This window comes from Lacerta agilis, chromosome 1, assembly GCF_009819535.1.
Source record: "Lacerta agilis isolate rLacAgi1 chromosome 1, rLacAgi1.pri, whole genome shotgun sequence".
Taxonomy (NCBI): domain Eukaryota; kingdom Metazoa; phylum Chordata; class Lepidosauria; order Squamata; family Lacertidae; genus Lacerta; species Lacerta agilis.
Window position 1 is genome coordinate 94,659,342 of NC_046312.1, and position 17,729 is coordinate 94,677,070.

Below are 17,729 nucleotides of genomic sequence, written 5' to 3' on the forward strand. Positions count from 1 at the left end.
ACTTCTTCAAATGATTATTTCCACTCCCTTTACTCATATGTTAAGATAGCTTTGTCTGAATGATTATCTGCTGAAATGGGTACAGAAACTTATGTAAGTGATGGCTAATATGATGGAAAGCAGGGGCTATAGCAGGGGAAGCCAATGTGGAGCCCGGCAGATGTTGCTGGACCACAGCTAGCATGCTGGTGGAGGCTGATGGAAATGGTAGTGCCACAACATCTGGAGGGAAACATGTTAGTGATCCTTTATCTACAGCAATTCCTTTGGCTGCAACTCATGTGGCTTTTGTTGTTTACACCAAGAAACCATTTTTTGGGAGGGTAGGCCTGCGGGCAGGGAGACTATGCCAGGCTCTGCTTGGGTGGAACAACACCATCATTACTCCACTAGTGTAGGGCTCCTTGTTCTACCTGCCAAATAAGGCTTTCCAAGGCTGAGCCAGCCCAGGATTTGCTGGATCCAAAGGCAAACTATCATGCAGTATCATTGGGCTCAGTTGTTGTGCCAACAATTTGCCTGAACCCCACCTACCCAATCCAGTGTGCATGGCAGAGCTGGACCACTGCTTTATTAAGCTCTTCTTGTTAATATGTTTTAATACATTTAGGATTTAGAATCAGAGAATCCTTTTTAATAGAACAAATATTAATCTTGCTTAATACACTGTTGTCTTCTGTTGGACTACCTCCTTTGTCTCACCCCTGTAGTTTTGGTTTCTAGGGACAGAATGATGCTGCTGAAATTGGAACAGGAAATCTTAGATTTCATTGGTAATAACGAGTAAGTGCTACTTGCTGGTTTTGAAGAAGTTTTATTATATATGGTGTAGTAACTCAAGTAAAACTAAAACTTGATTCTACTTTTCAGAATCCCTCGAAAGAAATTCCCCCCCATGACCTCTTACCATAGAATGTTATTGCACAGAGTGGCTGCTTACTTTGGACTGGAGCACAATGTGGACCAGAGTGGGAAGTCGGTTATAGTAAATAAAACCAGCAATACCAGAATGTAAGTTAGGATTTTTTTTTTTATTCTTCATTAATCAAGCAGTCCAGTTGTCTGGATGATGGAATGTTTTAGTCTTCTGACCCAGGTAGAATCTAGTGAATGTCTACTTTTATTTCATTTTTTAAAAAGGATTCTTCTTTTCCTAGAGGTGATCCCTAAAACATGATTGTATTTCAAATCAAAGGGATCGCTAATTTTGTGGGTGCTGTAAGGACGTTCAGTGGTTGCTCATGAGTAAAAGCCAAACGCAGAACTTCTAAACTAAGTTCTTTATTGTGCACAGCTATGTACAGTGGAGCTAAAAACAAACGTCCATCTCATCCGACTGCAGAGCCCTGGAATGAGGACTTCCGACTCTTCTTCCAGCAAAACAGGCGTGGAATTCTAAACCCACGCCTCCCTCTTCCACGTCCTTCCTCCCTTCTATCTCGGAGCGTGGGAACCTGACCCCGTTCCCAGCTCTTCCCACGGTGTTGAGGCTCTATTATCCTCTCAGAGCCTCTGCACCGCCTTCCTGCCTCTGCTCCTCCCTCCTCGCTAGAAGAATGATCGCTTCCTGTGCTGTCTGGGGAGGAGAAGCTGGAAAGCAGCTGGGGGGGGGTTTCTCTGTATCGCAGACGCTCCCGTGACCCTTCCAGCAGTGAGGGGGGGGGGGTTTCCTGACAGGTATCATGATAAATGAAAGCCACTTTCAGTTTCTGGGGTGAGGGTGTCACTATTCATTCTCTGACTAATTAGAAATTTCTCCAGTGCTGCTGTTCCTCCATCTTGTGAGAATAATTCTTGTTCCTGAACTGTAAAAATTTGGGATCTTGAAGTAGAAGGGTTACAGCAGGCAAGACAATTGAAATGTATACTTGGGTTAGAGCTAGCTTGTTGTTGCACTAAGTGTTTTGCTTTGTTATTCTGTACTAGTTATGCACAAATCACACATTATTCATAAAATAATGGAGTCTTCAGTAATTATCTACACCACAAAAGGGTCTTTTGCTGTATTATGCTGTAAACAAATATTGTAATATTTAACAGATTAGTTCTAACTTGACATACAGTTTCTTCTACCGGTATTAGACAACCTTGATCTCCCTTCTTGGAATCAAACAAAAATGTTTTCCATGTACAGTGTATGCCAGACGTCATTAAATCAGTCATTTGCCTCTGCGATTTCCATATTTCCCCATTTATGAAACACTTCTCTTCCAGCTGTAGTAATTTAGAGGAAATAATAATTAATGCCAACCTTGGGAATCAAGTTTTCAGTTTTGATGGTGTTGGTGGTAGCTCACACACAGTAATTGTCCTTAATAATTTGAGCAACTTTCTTCCCTACATTCACATCATACATGAAAGTCTTCTGGTCTTGGTGCAGCACTTTTTGTGTTAATTTGTTGTTGTTTTCCTGGTCTTTTAAAAATAGCGTTAAAGCTGCTGAAATGCTTTGTCAAATTGGGGATTAAGTATGGCAGCCAAAGTCAAAAGACAGCATGCAACATTTTGCATAAACAGAAGAGTTCAGCAAGAACAGTGGACAAAGTACCTTCATATGTAATAAATTGATTTCATTGGGAAACTGGCAGTGTGCCTCTTTTCCTTTTGGAGCCTTACACCAAGCCATTATGTTCAATGATATGTTGATTCTCATATAGTTGCTCCCATGTAGAAGACGCCTAGAAATATTTCTGCTGTGTAAGAGTTTGAATACAGGAGGGTTAACCTTCACTTACCATGTAGATGCCTGATCAGAAAGTCACAAGTAATATCCACAAAGGTCATTTTATGCAGAAGTAAGGGAGCCATGGGTATTGCTGAAGGTTTTCTGGAAGCATCTCTCATGCCGGATGAGGGACACCTTACTATTGAGTTAAAGTATAGCTTGCCTCTTAGGGAAGAGGAGCTAGTTTAGAGAACACACAGTTCCATTGCTCACCCACAAATTAGTCATCTGAATAACAGTAGAGTCACAAGCATCTTGTGGTCTGCTGATATAACATAAGTTTTTTCTTTGTCTTTGGGTGGCAGCTATATTTGCTCAGAAAATGGTATTGCAGAAAAGTGGAACTTATTAGCTGTTATGAGGGTTTTCATTTCATTCCCGCAGTTATTATTTTGTGTTTGAAAATAATTATCTCATCCTTGTATCTCCATCTTCTCTGTCTGCAAAATGAAACAGATATACAGCATTTAAAAAAAGCTATATTTAAGATGTGCTTATGTAAGATGTGCTCAACAATTACATATATTTGCTTGCTATACTCTTTGTTGTCTTCCCTCTTGTAAAATAACTTTGGCACCTGGTTAATGAAGACTTTAGTGAGTTGGAGAATGAGCTACAGTAACAGATGAGCCCTTTTACTGTGAAAATAACTTTTGATATCAAAACATATAGGCTGCTTTCTGGAAGCCCCAATAATAATTAGCAGGCATTTCATATAACCTATAGACTATGTAAATTATTTTAAAAGGTTTTCAATGTTCTTATTTTAAATCATTTGGGATGTAAAATAAGAATTTTAAAAGAAAACCTTGGAGGTCTGCTCCATATTGAATAAAACCCAACTTGCCTTTTCCTCATAGGCAGATTCCCCGCTCCAGTGCCGATCAGTGCTGTTAATGACATCATCAACCCAGTGCACACTGGGACGACTCAGTGGAGTGGTGATTGCAGGGCAGTAAATTCAGGGACCTTTAAGAGAAAAGAGGTAAGACAGTCTAAAGGTTCTCTGAAGTGCCTGCTAATTACATTTGGGCATCCAGTAACTCTTAGGTAGTTTGGGAAGTATTTTATTTAATTATAATACAGTTCAGGAATTAACTTGATCCTTGCTTTTATGCAAATCTCTAGAGTAGAAAATAAATGAAAAAATTTGCAAAAGATGTGTGCTAGTGTACCACAGTGTGTAGTTAGCAAGGCCCCAAATAAATTTCTTATTTGTGAATGGGTTTAGAATTCCCATTTACAAATTAAATGTTTATTCTGCTGTTAGCATTACTTAGTATCTGTATGCCTCAATACAATTTATTCAAATAAACATGAAATGAAGGGACATCAGTGCACTCACAAGTGCATAAACTTCACTAGTTGCAAAAAAAATAGATCAAAGAAAATGAAGGTGTTAGGACAGAAGCTGTATCCAGGGCAGTATCCCAAGTGTGTTCTCAGAGTTGTACCTTCTTCAGATTTAAAGGTCCACATACTTTAAAACATTTTCATATCTGTCATGATTTATTTTATCTTACTTATTTTTTTTAAAGACCTGACCAGAAGTTTTGTGAACATATAAAAGATGAAAAAGGTGAAGATTTTCAAAAGCGGTACATCCTTAAAAGAGAGAACTCTAGTCTAGACAAAGATGATAACCAGGTAAATGTTGAACTCATATAGTTGTCTTGACTACACACTTGCATTGTGCAATAGAAATTGGCAATTAATAACTTATTTAATTTAGATGCGAATACGATTAAAAGATGACAGAAGAAGCAAATCTATAGAAGAACGAGAAGAAGAGTACCAGAGAGCTAGAGAACGAATATTTGCACAAGATGTAGGTATTAAATTACAAGGAACATTCATAGCATCTTTGACTATGTATGACTACTGTGACCCTAGATTGTAATATAGTACTTTGTTTATAATACTTGAATATTTAAATCACTTTGATATGCATAGGGTAAATAAAAATGCTGTGACTACATTAACATTCAACAGTGTGTTGAGGGAGCATTCAGCTGGTTTGGAAAGCAGCAAGCAACCTGCTATTCTTCTCCACCCCTAGACCTTTAGATAAGGAAAATTTACACCAAATAAGGAGTGGTGGAAAACAGACTGAGGAATAAAAACTAATCAGGCCAGCTGTCCCCTGATGACTTGTTAAATTCTGGATGTTTTAAGACTTGCTGTCCAGTTTCCCTTGTTTCTAATAAAACTATGTCCATATTAATTTCTGCAGCCAGCACCTTATGGTTTGGCATAAAAAAGCCATGCTTAGATTGCTGGGCTTGGGTTCACATGTTCAAACAAACCATAGTTAGACTAACTAAACAAACCATGTCTTAGCATTAGGAGTGGACTAGGCTAGTATGCGACATGGCTTACTATAATCTTACTATTAACTTGTGAACCGTCATTGGTTAGTATGGGCTATTTATTACAGATGGTCAAAAGACATTTAAACGTGTGTGCCGATTATTTGTCACATTGGGATTGATAATACAATAGTTAGCAATGGTGATCTTCATTCTACACTGTTTCTTCCTCAGTCGCTGTGTTCCCAAGAGAATTACATTATTGACAAAAGGTAAGAGAAATCAGTTTTTAAACAAGTTCTTATTTGCTTTTTCTAATAAAATATTAAGCTACTGTTTTATTGAACATGCCAACAGAATCCAGGAGGAAGAAGCCAATAGTACCCAGCAAAGGCGGCAGATCTTTAGGTATTGAATAAATTGGGTTTTTTATAAAAAAAAATCCCAAAGTATTTTGCACGTATTTCACTTTTTCTTGTCCCTGATTTTGCAAATAATCCCTGTATTTTATAAGCCAATTTCGTGAATTACAGGGTCAATAAAGATGCTTCAGGGAGGTCAACCAACAGCCTTCAAAGCAGTACAGACAACGAGCTAAAGTATTCTGAATCCCGTCCATGGAGCAGCACCGACTCTGATAGCTCCCTTCGCAATTTGAAGCCAGCTGTGACCAAAGCCAGCAGCTTCAGTGGGATCTCTGTTCTGACAAGAGGCGATAGCACTGGAAGCAGCAAAAGCACAGGCAGACTATCTAAGACAGGTATGAGTGACAAACATTCTGCTAATGTGTACATGCGTCAAATATCTAAGGAGAAAACATACCCCCTTTTTGCAAAAAGAAGTCCTCTGCCCTTTCAGTGATTATTTTGAGGAGAGTTGCTTTGGCTCAATTGCAATAGCATTTTGCTGCAAAACAAGTCTGTAGTGTGGTGGTTGGGAATCTGTGGCTTTCCAAATGTCATTGGACAACAACACCAATTGTATCTTACCATTGACCATTCATTGCTTGCTGGGGCTGATGAGATTTGGGAGTCTAGCAACATCTGGAGGGCCACAGGTTCCCCATTCCTGATATAGTGATTAAGTTTGTGTTGTTATAAAAAGACAAGCAAGGCTCACTGTTAGCCATTGCAGCTGGAAAAAAGGCAATGGCTTTACCCCACTTTACCACCTGAGTCAGTGAAACACCCCCCCCCAAAAAAAAACATGCTAGAAGTCATTGATTATGCAACATATTTGGAACTACCTGGTTAGGCAAGGCATTTGGGTCAGCATTAACCCAACTGGTCCTGATTAATTACTGTGGGCAGTAGACTGTGGGCAGTAAACTGAAGCCTGACATACAGCATACAGTGCCAATCAAGGAATTGAAATTCAGTTAACATTACAGTATGTCCCTGACATATTTAGATTGGAAAGTATTCATTTCAATAACATTGTGGGGTCCTAGACATAGGCAAAAAATTGGGGGGGGGGGAATAACTACAAAAGCCAGTTTCATAAGAATGGCTGAGAATTTCTTGGTGTAAGGTTTTGGCTGAGAATTTATTGGTGTATTCTTCGTGTAAGATAAAATGCACATTGGATTTAATGTACACAAGTACTTATGCAGCTACTTACCTTTGAAGCAAATACGTGAGCAGGGTTAGATTGAGACAATTGTGACCCAGTGTCTAAAGCAGGGATTTGAGTGCAGGCCACCCATGCCCAAATCCCAGCACAGCCTTCTGCACTCTTGGGCTGGGACAAGCTGAGCTTTCCCGCTGTGTCACTGTTCCCCCTTTCACTCTCAGTAATTGGTAGTGATGTTCAGTTTTGGGAAGCCAGGTGAACAACCCTGCCTGCCAGCGTTGTCTCCCATGGGCAACTGCCTTATACTGAGGCAGACCATTGGTCTGTGTAGCTCAGTATTGTCTACTCTGACTGGCAGCAGTTCTCTGGGATTTAAGAAAAGGGTATTTCCCAGCCCTACCTGGAAATGCTGGGGATTGAATCTGGGACCTTCTGCATTCAAAGCAGATGCCCTGCCACTGAGCTACAGCCCTTCCCCGATGACGAAAGCAGTTTGTTATTTTTTATGTCTACATTTAGGCTATCTCCTATTGAAGGTAATTATCTTCTGTATCAAGTTTTGCTTCGCTTATAGAAATTAAATAAACAAGTAAATAAAATGGAATATTTTTTATTAAGCATGAATTTAAGGACTAACTTCATTTGACAAAAGGTGTGAGCTACGAGAGGCTCAGTCCTGCTAATGGGAACCAGTTTTAAATATATCTTCCTATGGATACAGGTGATCTGGGAGCTATGTTCTCTGCCAGCTAAGCAGTTATCAACTTTTTGTTTCTGGGAGTGTAAAGCTCTGAATTATCTTAAATCTGTAATAGTGCATGTCCTTTCTGAAACACAAAGTACCAGTTTTGAAAGTCAGCTTGCTTAGTTATCTTTATTTTATTTTTTTAGCCTCCTGGTGTTAGCAAAAGCTGTTGATCTCTGGGTCTTCTAGTAAAACATGTCAATGAAACATGGTTTGTGGCCTCACTCGATGGAGGCTGTTAAGAGCTTGTTTGTGATATGACTGTGAAAGGCACCAGGGCATTTGCAGAAATTCCAATGTTCCAGCATTTACTTAGCTCTTTTCAGAACCTTCTCTTAATTTCACAGGGTCCATCTCATCTCTGCTTTACAATTCAACGCTGAGTTTGGACATAGTCCAGCATATCAATCTGTAGGCCATGTTGTTGGAGGAATAGGGATATTTGTTGGTGATGGTGTTCAGTCTCTTGTGGAGAGTTTCTTCACATAAAAATTTAAGGTTATAGGCACAGCAATGTATAAGAGCGCTTTCCATTACCGCTGTCTAGCAAGAAAAACAGCCACTGTTGGATGTTTGGATTTCACAACAATGTTTCCATAGTATTGAGGCTACAGTACAGTACTGTAATACTTTCCTTGGTAGTTCTCCAGGATTGGTCCTTCCAGTTCTTTGCTGTGTTAGTTGTTAGAATACACTCATTTTCTCCCTCTATGAACTTCCTAATGGGCATTCACAGGTATAAAATAAAACTTTTAAACTTGTGCAAAATGTTCACTGTTGTGAAGTGAGTGCATACCTGTGCATGTTAGACGATCCTATTGTTAAAGGTAAAGGTACCCCTGACCATTAGGTCCAGTCGCAGATGACTCTGGGGTTGCGGCGCTCATCTTGCTCTATAGGCTGAGGGAACCGGTGTTTGTCCGCAGACAGCTTCTGAGTCATGTGGCCAGCATGACTAAGCCGCTTCTGGCAAACCAGAGCAGCGCACGGAAACGCCATTTACCTTCCCGCTGGAGCGGTACCTATTTATCTACTTGCACTTTGACGTGCTTTTGAACTGCTAGGTGGACAGGAGCTGGGACCGAGCAACGGGAGCTCAGCCCGTTACGGGGATTCGAACCGCCAACTTTCTGATTGGCAAGCCCCAGGCTCAGTGGTTTAGACCACAGCGCCACCCATGTCCTATCGTATAGTTAGGTTGGCCCTATGAGTAACAGGTTGGGTAATTCATTTTTTCTCAGTGGTCATCCAAAGTTTGTTAAATTTCCAAAGCAAGAGTATGTACACAGGATCTCTTCACAGTTAAGGTACAAGCAATCTGTGTCAAGCAGTCCTGAGTCTGCAGTCTTGCTTAAGAACCTTGCTGGATCAGATTGTAGTGTTTTAGGTTGTTGCTTGATTTTAAATGGCAGTTTGAATATAATTTGATTGATGTTCCAAATGTAATTTTATGTTGCTTGGTTTTAATTATATACTTTAAGTTGATGGTTTAATTATGTTGACTTGGCTCCCAGTTGAGCAAAACGGCAGCATAAAAATCAAATAAATGAATAAACTAGTTGAGCATACCTGTGCATGTTAGACGATTCTTTGCAGTCAACCTACAGTCAGTGAATGATCCTCCAGAAATAGACCAGTAGGCCACTCCTACATTGATCTAATGTACCAAAACGAAAGCATTAAAGTTTAAGGTTTTCAGATTTCATATGTAACATACTAGTTCACAGAGGGCCATTTCAGTCTAGCAAACCATAGTATAAATCCGGAGTAGCCAACTTGGTGCTATCCAGACATTTTGGACTATTGATTCCTAGTAGTAGTAGTAGTAATAGTAGTAGTAGTAGTAATGCTATCCTGCCCTTCCTCCCAAATGAGTGCAGGCCAGCAAACACACAAACAATAAACCTCTAAAATATTGAAAAACGATTCTAATATGGATTCAGATTTAGCTTTAATTATGCTGATGTCAATCAAACTTGGAATTTATAAACAGTTAATTGTTTTCCTAGCAAGTGGTTTGATTTAGAATGCTGCGAAAGCCAGTATAAATTCTTTCCACAGTTTCATCAGTGCCGCATCATGTTGCAAGGCACACTTGTAGACATGCTTGCAGCATACTGATTCAGCCACAACTGAAAAGCAAAATTAGTACCATAAATTTTGATCTGCTGTGTGAAGATGAAAAGTGCAATCAGAGTGAGAGCTCTTCTCAGTGAGGAGCAATTGTTCATTAGAAACGACAAATCTTGGCTCAACAGAACCATTTAAAATGAAAGATGTTGGCTTCATTTCAGATATTTATCACCTTAAAGACTATACAGAAGCTGCTGACTTATTCTTGCATCTCATATATGTACATTTATTACAGAATCTGAAATATTAAAGCTAAAGTTGAGCTATGCCAAGTCCCATTTTGGTAATAGGTTAAGCACGTTCTTAACGTTGCCCATTGACATCAACATGGCTTAGTGTTGACTTCTTACGATTAGCTTCATCTTGATACCTAATTCACTGGCTGATATGCGAGGGTGCAGTAGATCAGGATGGGGAACCTGTGGCCTTCCAGTTGTTGTTGCACTACAATTTTCATTTCCCCTGACAGCTGGTCTTGCTGGTTGGGGCTGATGAGTTGGAGCTCAGGAGCCTCAGGGTCCCCTGACCCACTGCTGTGGATAAAATCTGTTGTAGGCTATGTATGTGATAGAGGGGGGGGGTATAATGGTGTTACATGGTCTCTTTTGAAGACTGCTTCTGCATGCTTTGGTTGCCTCAGATTTCTTAGCCTACTGCTCCATTGAGTACAACCTTTTTTTTGGGGGGGGGGGAGTAAGACATGGTGTGCTGCCATTCTGCTTTATTTTTCTCATGCCCAGCATGAGGGCAAAGAACCTGTGCAGAAGTTTGGGGGCAGCTTTAGGGTGGGCCCCTCTGCTCTCGTGGCATGCACTTGTAGCTGATGCAACTCACAATCAGGAGAAGCTGCAGGGGTTGGGGCGGGGCGGGGCAGCTACCGTAGCTCCAGACTGTGCATTTAAAAGCGTTAAGCATTTAATAACAACCTGCCTATTTAAATGTGCATGAATATTATTCTGTCTCTAGGTGAAATTCATTTCTCGTTACTCCTCTCCTAGGTTCAGAGTCTTCTAGTAGTGTAGGGTCATCCACGGGTTCTCTTTCTCACACCCAGCAGCCTCTTCCAGTCACAGCTCTCAGCCAGCCTTCTCATGGCACATCTGCCGTCTATCCAACTGTCAGCACTAGTAGTTCCCTTTCCTTTGACGGTGGCATAAGTGGGCAAGTGGCGCCTCCTAGCAGTAGCTTCTTTTTGCTTCCCTTGGAAGCGGCAGGCATACCACCTGGAAGTATTCTGATCAACCCTCAAACAGGTTGGTATCCAGCCGTGGATGTCTGTGCCTTGTCTCTGTCTCTCTGTGTCTCTCTCTCCTTCCCCCTTTCTTCCTTTTAACAGTAACGTTTAACTTGCCATAATGTGTAAAAGGAAATAAATAAATATAAGATTATTATCAGTTATTTATTAAATGTATATCCCACCCTTCGTCTGAAGACCACAAAGATCTTTCTGCCTTTCTCTCCCCACCCTCCCACCCTGATTTTCCCCTTCTCCTAATTTTGCAGCAACATGTATTTTAACACCTCCTCAGAGGACTTTGTGAAATTGTAATGTTATATACCTCGATGTACAAACCGTGAGGAATAGTGAAGATTTTTCACCAGATGATGCTTTTCTGCCTTATGAGGAGCTCTTGCATATACAATATTTTCAAATGGCACATGAGTAAAAATAATAATAATGTGGAATTGACAAGTATAGAGGCTGCAATTGGTTTATGATCTTAAATGACTTTTTTTGTTAATACCTTATATACCTAGGATGGTCTTTAGATAGGAATAAGTGTACAGTAGTCCTTTATTGGGCCACCTTCAGCTGAGAGGGTTCTGAAGGGGTGTGATACGGTTCTGCTGCTAAAGCTGAACAGTGTTTGAAAGGGAGACCATCTGCAAAGCCTTCGCTTTTCCACTTAATCTTCCCACAAAAAAGCCTTGCTTTAACGCGTGCTATTAAACCCTTTTGTCCTCTTGAGGAGTAAACTATAAAGGAGTGTTGTCTCTTTAAAATAGGCAGTGGTTGTAACGCTATGTTTCGTTTTGCCAGTAAATTGCATTTTGCTGAATAATGTGTGTGTTTCATCTCGGTCCTCTAGGTCAGCCATTCATTAATCCAGATGGCACTCCAGTTGTGTATAATCCTCCTATGCCTCAGCAGCCTGTTAGAAACCAAGTGCCTGGACCTCCTCAGCAGCCACCTCCTCCCCTACCACCTCAGCAACAGCCAGCAACCAATCACATCCTATCACAGGTGCACATTTCAAAATATGCAATGCTTGACCAGGCATTCTTGGCATCCGCTGAGAAGAAAATGGTGGATCGTTGTGGCTATAAGTTGGGGGAAGGTGGTGCTGGCCTATTTATGACTTGAGGGGACAATTTTTTGTTCCAAGCGACCACGTTTTCTTAAAGCAGTGAGACAACCTGTCATGGTTATATATGCAATGTGTGTGCCTACGTTTTTAAAGAGCTACGAATCTTACAAATCCATCTTGCTTATGTGGTGTGGGACATCCTTATGAAGCAATCAAACCTATAGATGGAGGAATGCTTATTGTTAGGGTTACTGTAGGTAATCATAGTCTTGTGTCAAACTTACTTTTAGTTGCACAATTAATATGTTCTTGATTTTGCATAAATTTATCTTCCCCCCCCCCCAAAAAAAAGAAGAGAAAAACTGCCACTTCCATTTCTTCTTACTCTGTTGTTAACTGGTGTGTGTTCCACTGTTACTTCTTCAGCCTATCCGACCTCTTCAGCCTTCTTCACAGCCTGTTCAATTCTCCACAGTCACTTATCCACCCCCGCTCCTGCCCGTCTCGTCTACCCAGCAATACACTGTGGTATAATACCTTCTACTCACCTCTTCTGTGCATGACAGAATCTTTATAGACTTAGCTTCATGTGTTGGGATGTGCATGTGTAATAAATAATACAAATACTGACTGGCTGTGGCACCCAAGGTAATTCAGCATGGGCCAGAACACAAAAAAAAGGTTCAAGGAAGAAAGTAATCCTGTCCTGGGTTCATTGGAAGTTTACCTGCAATTTAAAAACAAGCTCTGTGCACAAAAACAATTGCATTCTTGGTTGTTGTTGTTTTTTAAACCCCTTCTTTGCCATTACTTTTTCTCAGCCAAACAGTATTTGTTTGTACCCCTTGAATATTTTTATTTTGTTAGGGCCCTTCCTTCTCTCCCCCCCCAACTTATTTCTTTGACTAACCTCCTAAGGTGTTTTGCTTTCTCTCATCTCCCACTGCAATAAAAAGCTTTCTGCCACCCATTAATGTTTGATGGGTACCAGAGTTTGCCTCCCCTCCCCCTTTTTGAGTGCTGCAGCTTAGCTGCATTCCTCAAAATTAAACGCATCCAGCTTCCTGATGCAAGGTAAGATTCTCCACATATTGGAATCCTTCATTGCAGTCTTTTTGATGAATCTGAAAATTTCAGATTATGTCAGTTCTTGCTTTTTCCACCTAAAGTTCAGTTCACCCAATTCTGCATCAGTTTGTGGTTTTTTTAAAGGACCGCGTGAATATTTGCATGCATTTTCATGCTAATTTCTCCCAATACACTCATTCTTGTGTTCCATTTCCCCCCAGTATATAATTTTTTGTGTGCAGTTTGTTTGTTCTTTGGATAACCGCATTGCAAAATTTCGAGAAGTGTGAATTTCAAAGGATAAGTTGCACTTTGCTTTGTGTATTGATTCAGGAAGTGTGAATTTGGTATGTTTGCATTAAAAAGAAACTGGATGAATTTATTGTCCATTTCTACTTGGAGAATTATGCTTTAACATCAGATCAGATGAATGGGAAAGCCCCATTGCATTAGTGGAAGTCCTTGTGTGCACTTCTGCTAGTGGCACTAGTTAGCTGAATCCTGCCCTATATGTAATATGCACACACACACCACTCCCAACATATTTAAAATTCAAGTTTGATGAATGAACAGGTGATTTGTCCTGGCTACTAAATGTCATTTTTGTTACAAACTCAAATTTGCTCTTTTGCGTAATTGAACTTCTCATACACGAAATATCCAGATCCCCTCCCCCCAAGGTTCCCCAGCTTGTTTGCATCTGTATCTGTTGGCAAATATTTCCATGGTACAATAGCACCAGAAAGTATTACCAGGCACACTTAACACAGCTTTTACAAACAATAAAGTTTGTGTTTCTTGCTGTAGGTATAAAATATTTGTGTTTCATTTCCCATGTTTCTACTTATTGCTGTCTTAAAGCTTTCACTTTTAACCTGCTATAACTAGATGTGAGGATACTCCACTATTTCATGTTTAGTTATGTGTTGTTGTTGTTGTTGTTGTTTTAATCAAACAGTGTTACCTCCTCGTGCATTCGAAAGAGGAATAACACTTACTGTTTTGCTTATTTCAGCAAGACAACCTAGGATCCCAATTTAGCCATATGAGTCTCTCCCGACAGCCATCTGGGGAAGCTGCTGATCCTCATGCCACCATGTTCCAGTCCACGGTTGTCCTTCAGCCCCCACAGCAATCTGGTTTCATCATAGCAACGGCCCCACCTCCTCCACCAGCCCCACCGCCACCCCCTGGCCAACCTGTTCCTACTCCTAATTACAGTGCATCCAGCCACCCTGTCAACCAGCAAGTTCTTCAGCAACAGGGATATATGCAGCAACCAATGCCACAGGTAGAGAGAGCTTTTTAATATTACCAGACAATGTGAAAGGTGTAGTTCATATTAGCTGCTGATTACAGTAAACTGAATCTGGCTTTGTGTAGGCATTCCTCTTCCTCCCACCCCTTTAATTTATGTAGAAGCAATCTGAACGTCAATTACAGAAAGAATCAGAGGACCCTGCAGCTTTGCTGTCAACAAGTATTAACTTTTTTTTTTGCATGATTTTAGCAGAATTAGAAGTTGATGCATATTTATTACATATGCGTGTCTTCTGTTCTTTAAAAGGACTGTGTGTGCATTACAATAGTTCAAATAATGCCTCATAGGTGTTCCACTGACATACTTGTACTATAGTATTTTGACCTAAACAATACGTATTTTAAGTGAGACTACTCCTTTTTTTATAGCTGTGACAGCATGCCTTAACCTGTGTCTTGTTATTGTTGAGACTTCCACAAGAGTCTCCTCTGTTTACGATAATGGATTGTATCCAACTAAGTCATATTCAGCAAAAAGCTATTAAAATAAATGTACTTCGGTTAATCATGCTCATTGTGTCCACACTGAGCGTGACTTAGTCTGATATAACCCAATACTTCGGTTATCACATCAGCTGACAAAGCATGGAGCCACATTGTGCCTTTTTGCTTTTTTGGATCTAAAGCTGGATACAATGAGTACATGTTAAAATTTCACCAAGAGATAATGCTGTTCAGCAGCTAAACATTTAAATAACCCCACTCCTCCTTTTTTTTTTTTTTGCTAGACTTGCTTTTCTGAGTGTTTGTATGTTTATATGCTTTCTTATTTTTCTGCCATCATTTTCTGCTGTTGGACTTGACTCAGTTATAGAAGCATGTAAATGAATCTCCAACATGTTGCTTCCTTTTTAGATGCCAGCCTGTTACTGCGCTCCAGGCCAGTATCCACACTCCAGTCAGCAGTATCGGCCAGTTACTTCTGTTCATTACAACACACAGCAAAACCAGCCACTGCCACAGCCTGCACAGCAGACAGGTTGGTGGTCTCTCCCCCTCCCCACCCCATACAACCCAAATGTATGTACTTCTGGACTTTTTCAGGGTGCTATGTAATGCAGGAGGAAACATGGTTTTGTTGTGAAAGCCTGAAAGGTCTGTTACAAATAAAGTAAGGTTTTTGGCTTTGAAGTGCTGATAGAATTCCAATCTGGTGAAAATGCATTCTTTTAAATTGTTCAAGCTGATAAATCCTAAGTGACCGGATTCACAAGAAAAGAGGGTGGGAAGTAAATTATTTGTTTGGAAAACACAACCTTGAACACTCATTCTCTTTAATCCATTTCTGGCAATGTGAAGAACTTCTAACAAAAGTCCAAATTGACATGGATTGATGTTCTCCTCGATTTTCAAGTCTCAAGTTTGTGTTCAATTTATACTGTAACTGTAGCATTGCTCCATAGATTTTTACCTTAAACTTGTTCAGAAATTCTTCAGATAAGATAGCTCTGATCCTGAGTTGTGGCAAACAAGTTTATCTCCCATTGCCCTTGGCTTTTGTTGTTTCTCTGGGTCTTGAATTCATCCTCAAAATCGCAGAAAACTATAACATTTCTGCTTTGTCTTTTTCGTGTGTTTTCTGCTGTTTCTTGAACCTCGTTTAGTCATAGGCGGTAGTTTTAATACAATGACACCCTTACTTTTTGCAGATTGAGCTCTGTTGTCAAGAAGGTTTGTACTTCAGTGTGGTTTAGTGTTTGTACATCCATTAATTGTTAAGAAGTACAAAGGGGATTCTACTTTGAGAATTGACAATTGGACTCAGATGCTTTGCTTTATTTTTTTGAAATTTTGCTTTACTTGAGAGCCTCTTAGAAACGCTTTCTAGAATATGAAGAGGAACAGTTATGGCTTTTGTCCCACTGGCAACACCTGTGTTCTCAGTGAACATGTTTTCATTCCCACAGCAGCTAAATAAATAGGGAATATAGGATTGGCTTCTCTTGTGTTTTAATATGTGCTGTAGAAGTGCAAGGGCTATCAGAAATGAGATTGTGGCCTTGATCTAGTCATGTTGATAAGGGTTTTAATAATTTTTAATGCCGCCTTTGAAAACTTTGTGTTTTGAAAAAAGGAATACCTTTTACACCATTGGGTCAGGCATGCTGTATCTATGGAAATATTTTTTATGGGGAAGGATCAGGCTGGTTGTCATAATACCCAGAGTGTCTGCTCTCTTCCAAATCCCACACAAAGGCGCCAGGAAGACCCACTTTAAAGTCTGTGTTGATTATATTGGTAGGAGCCACCTTGACTCATTGTGAAGGGATGAAGTAGCATTGAACAGTCAAATATTTCCCATTCCTTTTTATATCAGCTATTTTAAGTCACCTTGAGGATGTCTTTGGGACAGAAGGGTAGCATGCATTCCAGAAAAATATATATATAAAAAGTTAAGGCTTTCTCACTTAAAAAAAAAACAAATTTAAAATCACATAACTAATTCTTATTGAGCAGTGTTTACAGAGTACCACAATATTACAAGGGCAAGGATGATAAAGAAATCCTAATAGAAAATAATATATTTTATTTTTTTAAAGAACCACCTTTCAAATCTATTATATTTCAGCAATGATTTTGGCACTAATAAAGTGTAATTCTGTAGTAGGTTTAGGTCTACTAACATTGAATGAGAGAGAATTGTATAATCATACTTGCTTATATTTGCCATTGTACATGGGAATGCATCCATGTTAGTTAAATTTTGTCCATTTTAGCAAGGTTTAAAATGAACCCTCCCTCTTTTTGTGTGCACATGCTATTACTTTAATCTTTATTTTAGATCTGAACAAGTTGCCTTGAATCAATACGAAGTTGGGACCTATTGAAATATAAAATATAAAAATAGATACAAGCTTTTCACACTGATTTATTGAATTTCAGTGGGACTGCAAGTAACTTCTAAATATAGAGGTTGGATGTATCCAGTGGCTTGGATCCCAATTCTTCCTGCTTCCAGAAATGCCCTGCATTCCACCTTGCATTCTTTAGAAGCCCTGCCCCAAGAAACTTTTGGGGAGGGCACAGATGTCTATAGGAAGGAAGGAGAGGGCTAGAAATTCCTTAATTTACCTTCCAATCCAAGATACTGCCTTAAATTGCATAAGGATAATGTCTCTATGACTTGGCTGCCTTTGAGATATTTTAGGGCTCATTAGCCAACCACGTCACACAGTTACTAAAATTTTCTGTTTTATCACCCAAGTTTGCCTTACAATATTGAGGATTGCTGTTGATGAAATGCAAACAGAAACTTCCTTTGCAGTGTAGAACTTGGTTGCATGATAGTTTGAGTCCCAGCCTAAATATTTTCCATCTTGAACAGTATTTCCCACTTCCTGTTTTTCAACTCATGCTGGGCAAGACTTCCATGACCAATACATTGTGGGTGTAGACATTGCTCATCAGTATGCTCCTGTGGAAGGGGTTTTGCATGTTAGCCAAAGGGCCAGAGCGGGTTTGTTTCTGAGGAGTTGTGCCAGTTTATACACACATTTAGAAGCTTTTGAAACCACCAGTGCTCTGCTGGTAAGTTAGGTCCAAGCTGC

General features: G+C 39.9%; 1 protein-coding gene across 3 annotated transcripts in view; it reads left to right on the top strand.

Annotated features, from left to right (window-relative positions):
* Positions 1-17,729, top strand: part of R3HDM1 (R3H domain containing 1) — a 76,078-nt gene that overhangs the window by 44,086 nt on the left and 14,263 nt on the right. The window contains exons 8-19 of one of the 3 annotated variants that reach the window (XM_033163944.1): positions 724-783; positions 871-1,011; positions 4,264-4,372; positions 4,458-4,553; positions 5,269-5,306; positions 5,392-5,442; positions 5,568-5,794; positions 10,483-10,737; positions 11,575-11,729; positions 12,220-12,321; positions 13,877-14,152; positions 15,037-15,160. In XM_033163944.1, coding sequence (XP_033019835.1) covers positions 724-783; positions 871-1,011; positions 4,264-4,372; positions 4,458-4,553; positions 5,269-5,306; positions 5,392-5,442; positions 5,568-5,794; positions 10,483-10,737; positions 11,575-11,729; positions 12,220-12,321; positions 13,877-14,152; positions 15,037-15,160 — 1,634 coding nt within the window. The remainder of the gene's footprint in view (positions 1-723; positions 784-870; positions 1,012-4,263; positions 4,373-4,457; positions 4,554-5,268; positions 5,307-5,391; positions 5,443-5,567; positions 5,795-10,482; positions 10,738-11,574; positions 11,730-12,219; positions 12,322-13,876; positions 14,153-15,036; positions 15,161-17,729) is intronic. The other 2 variants (XM_033163953.1, XM_033163963.1) reach the window with 2 other exon arrangements.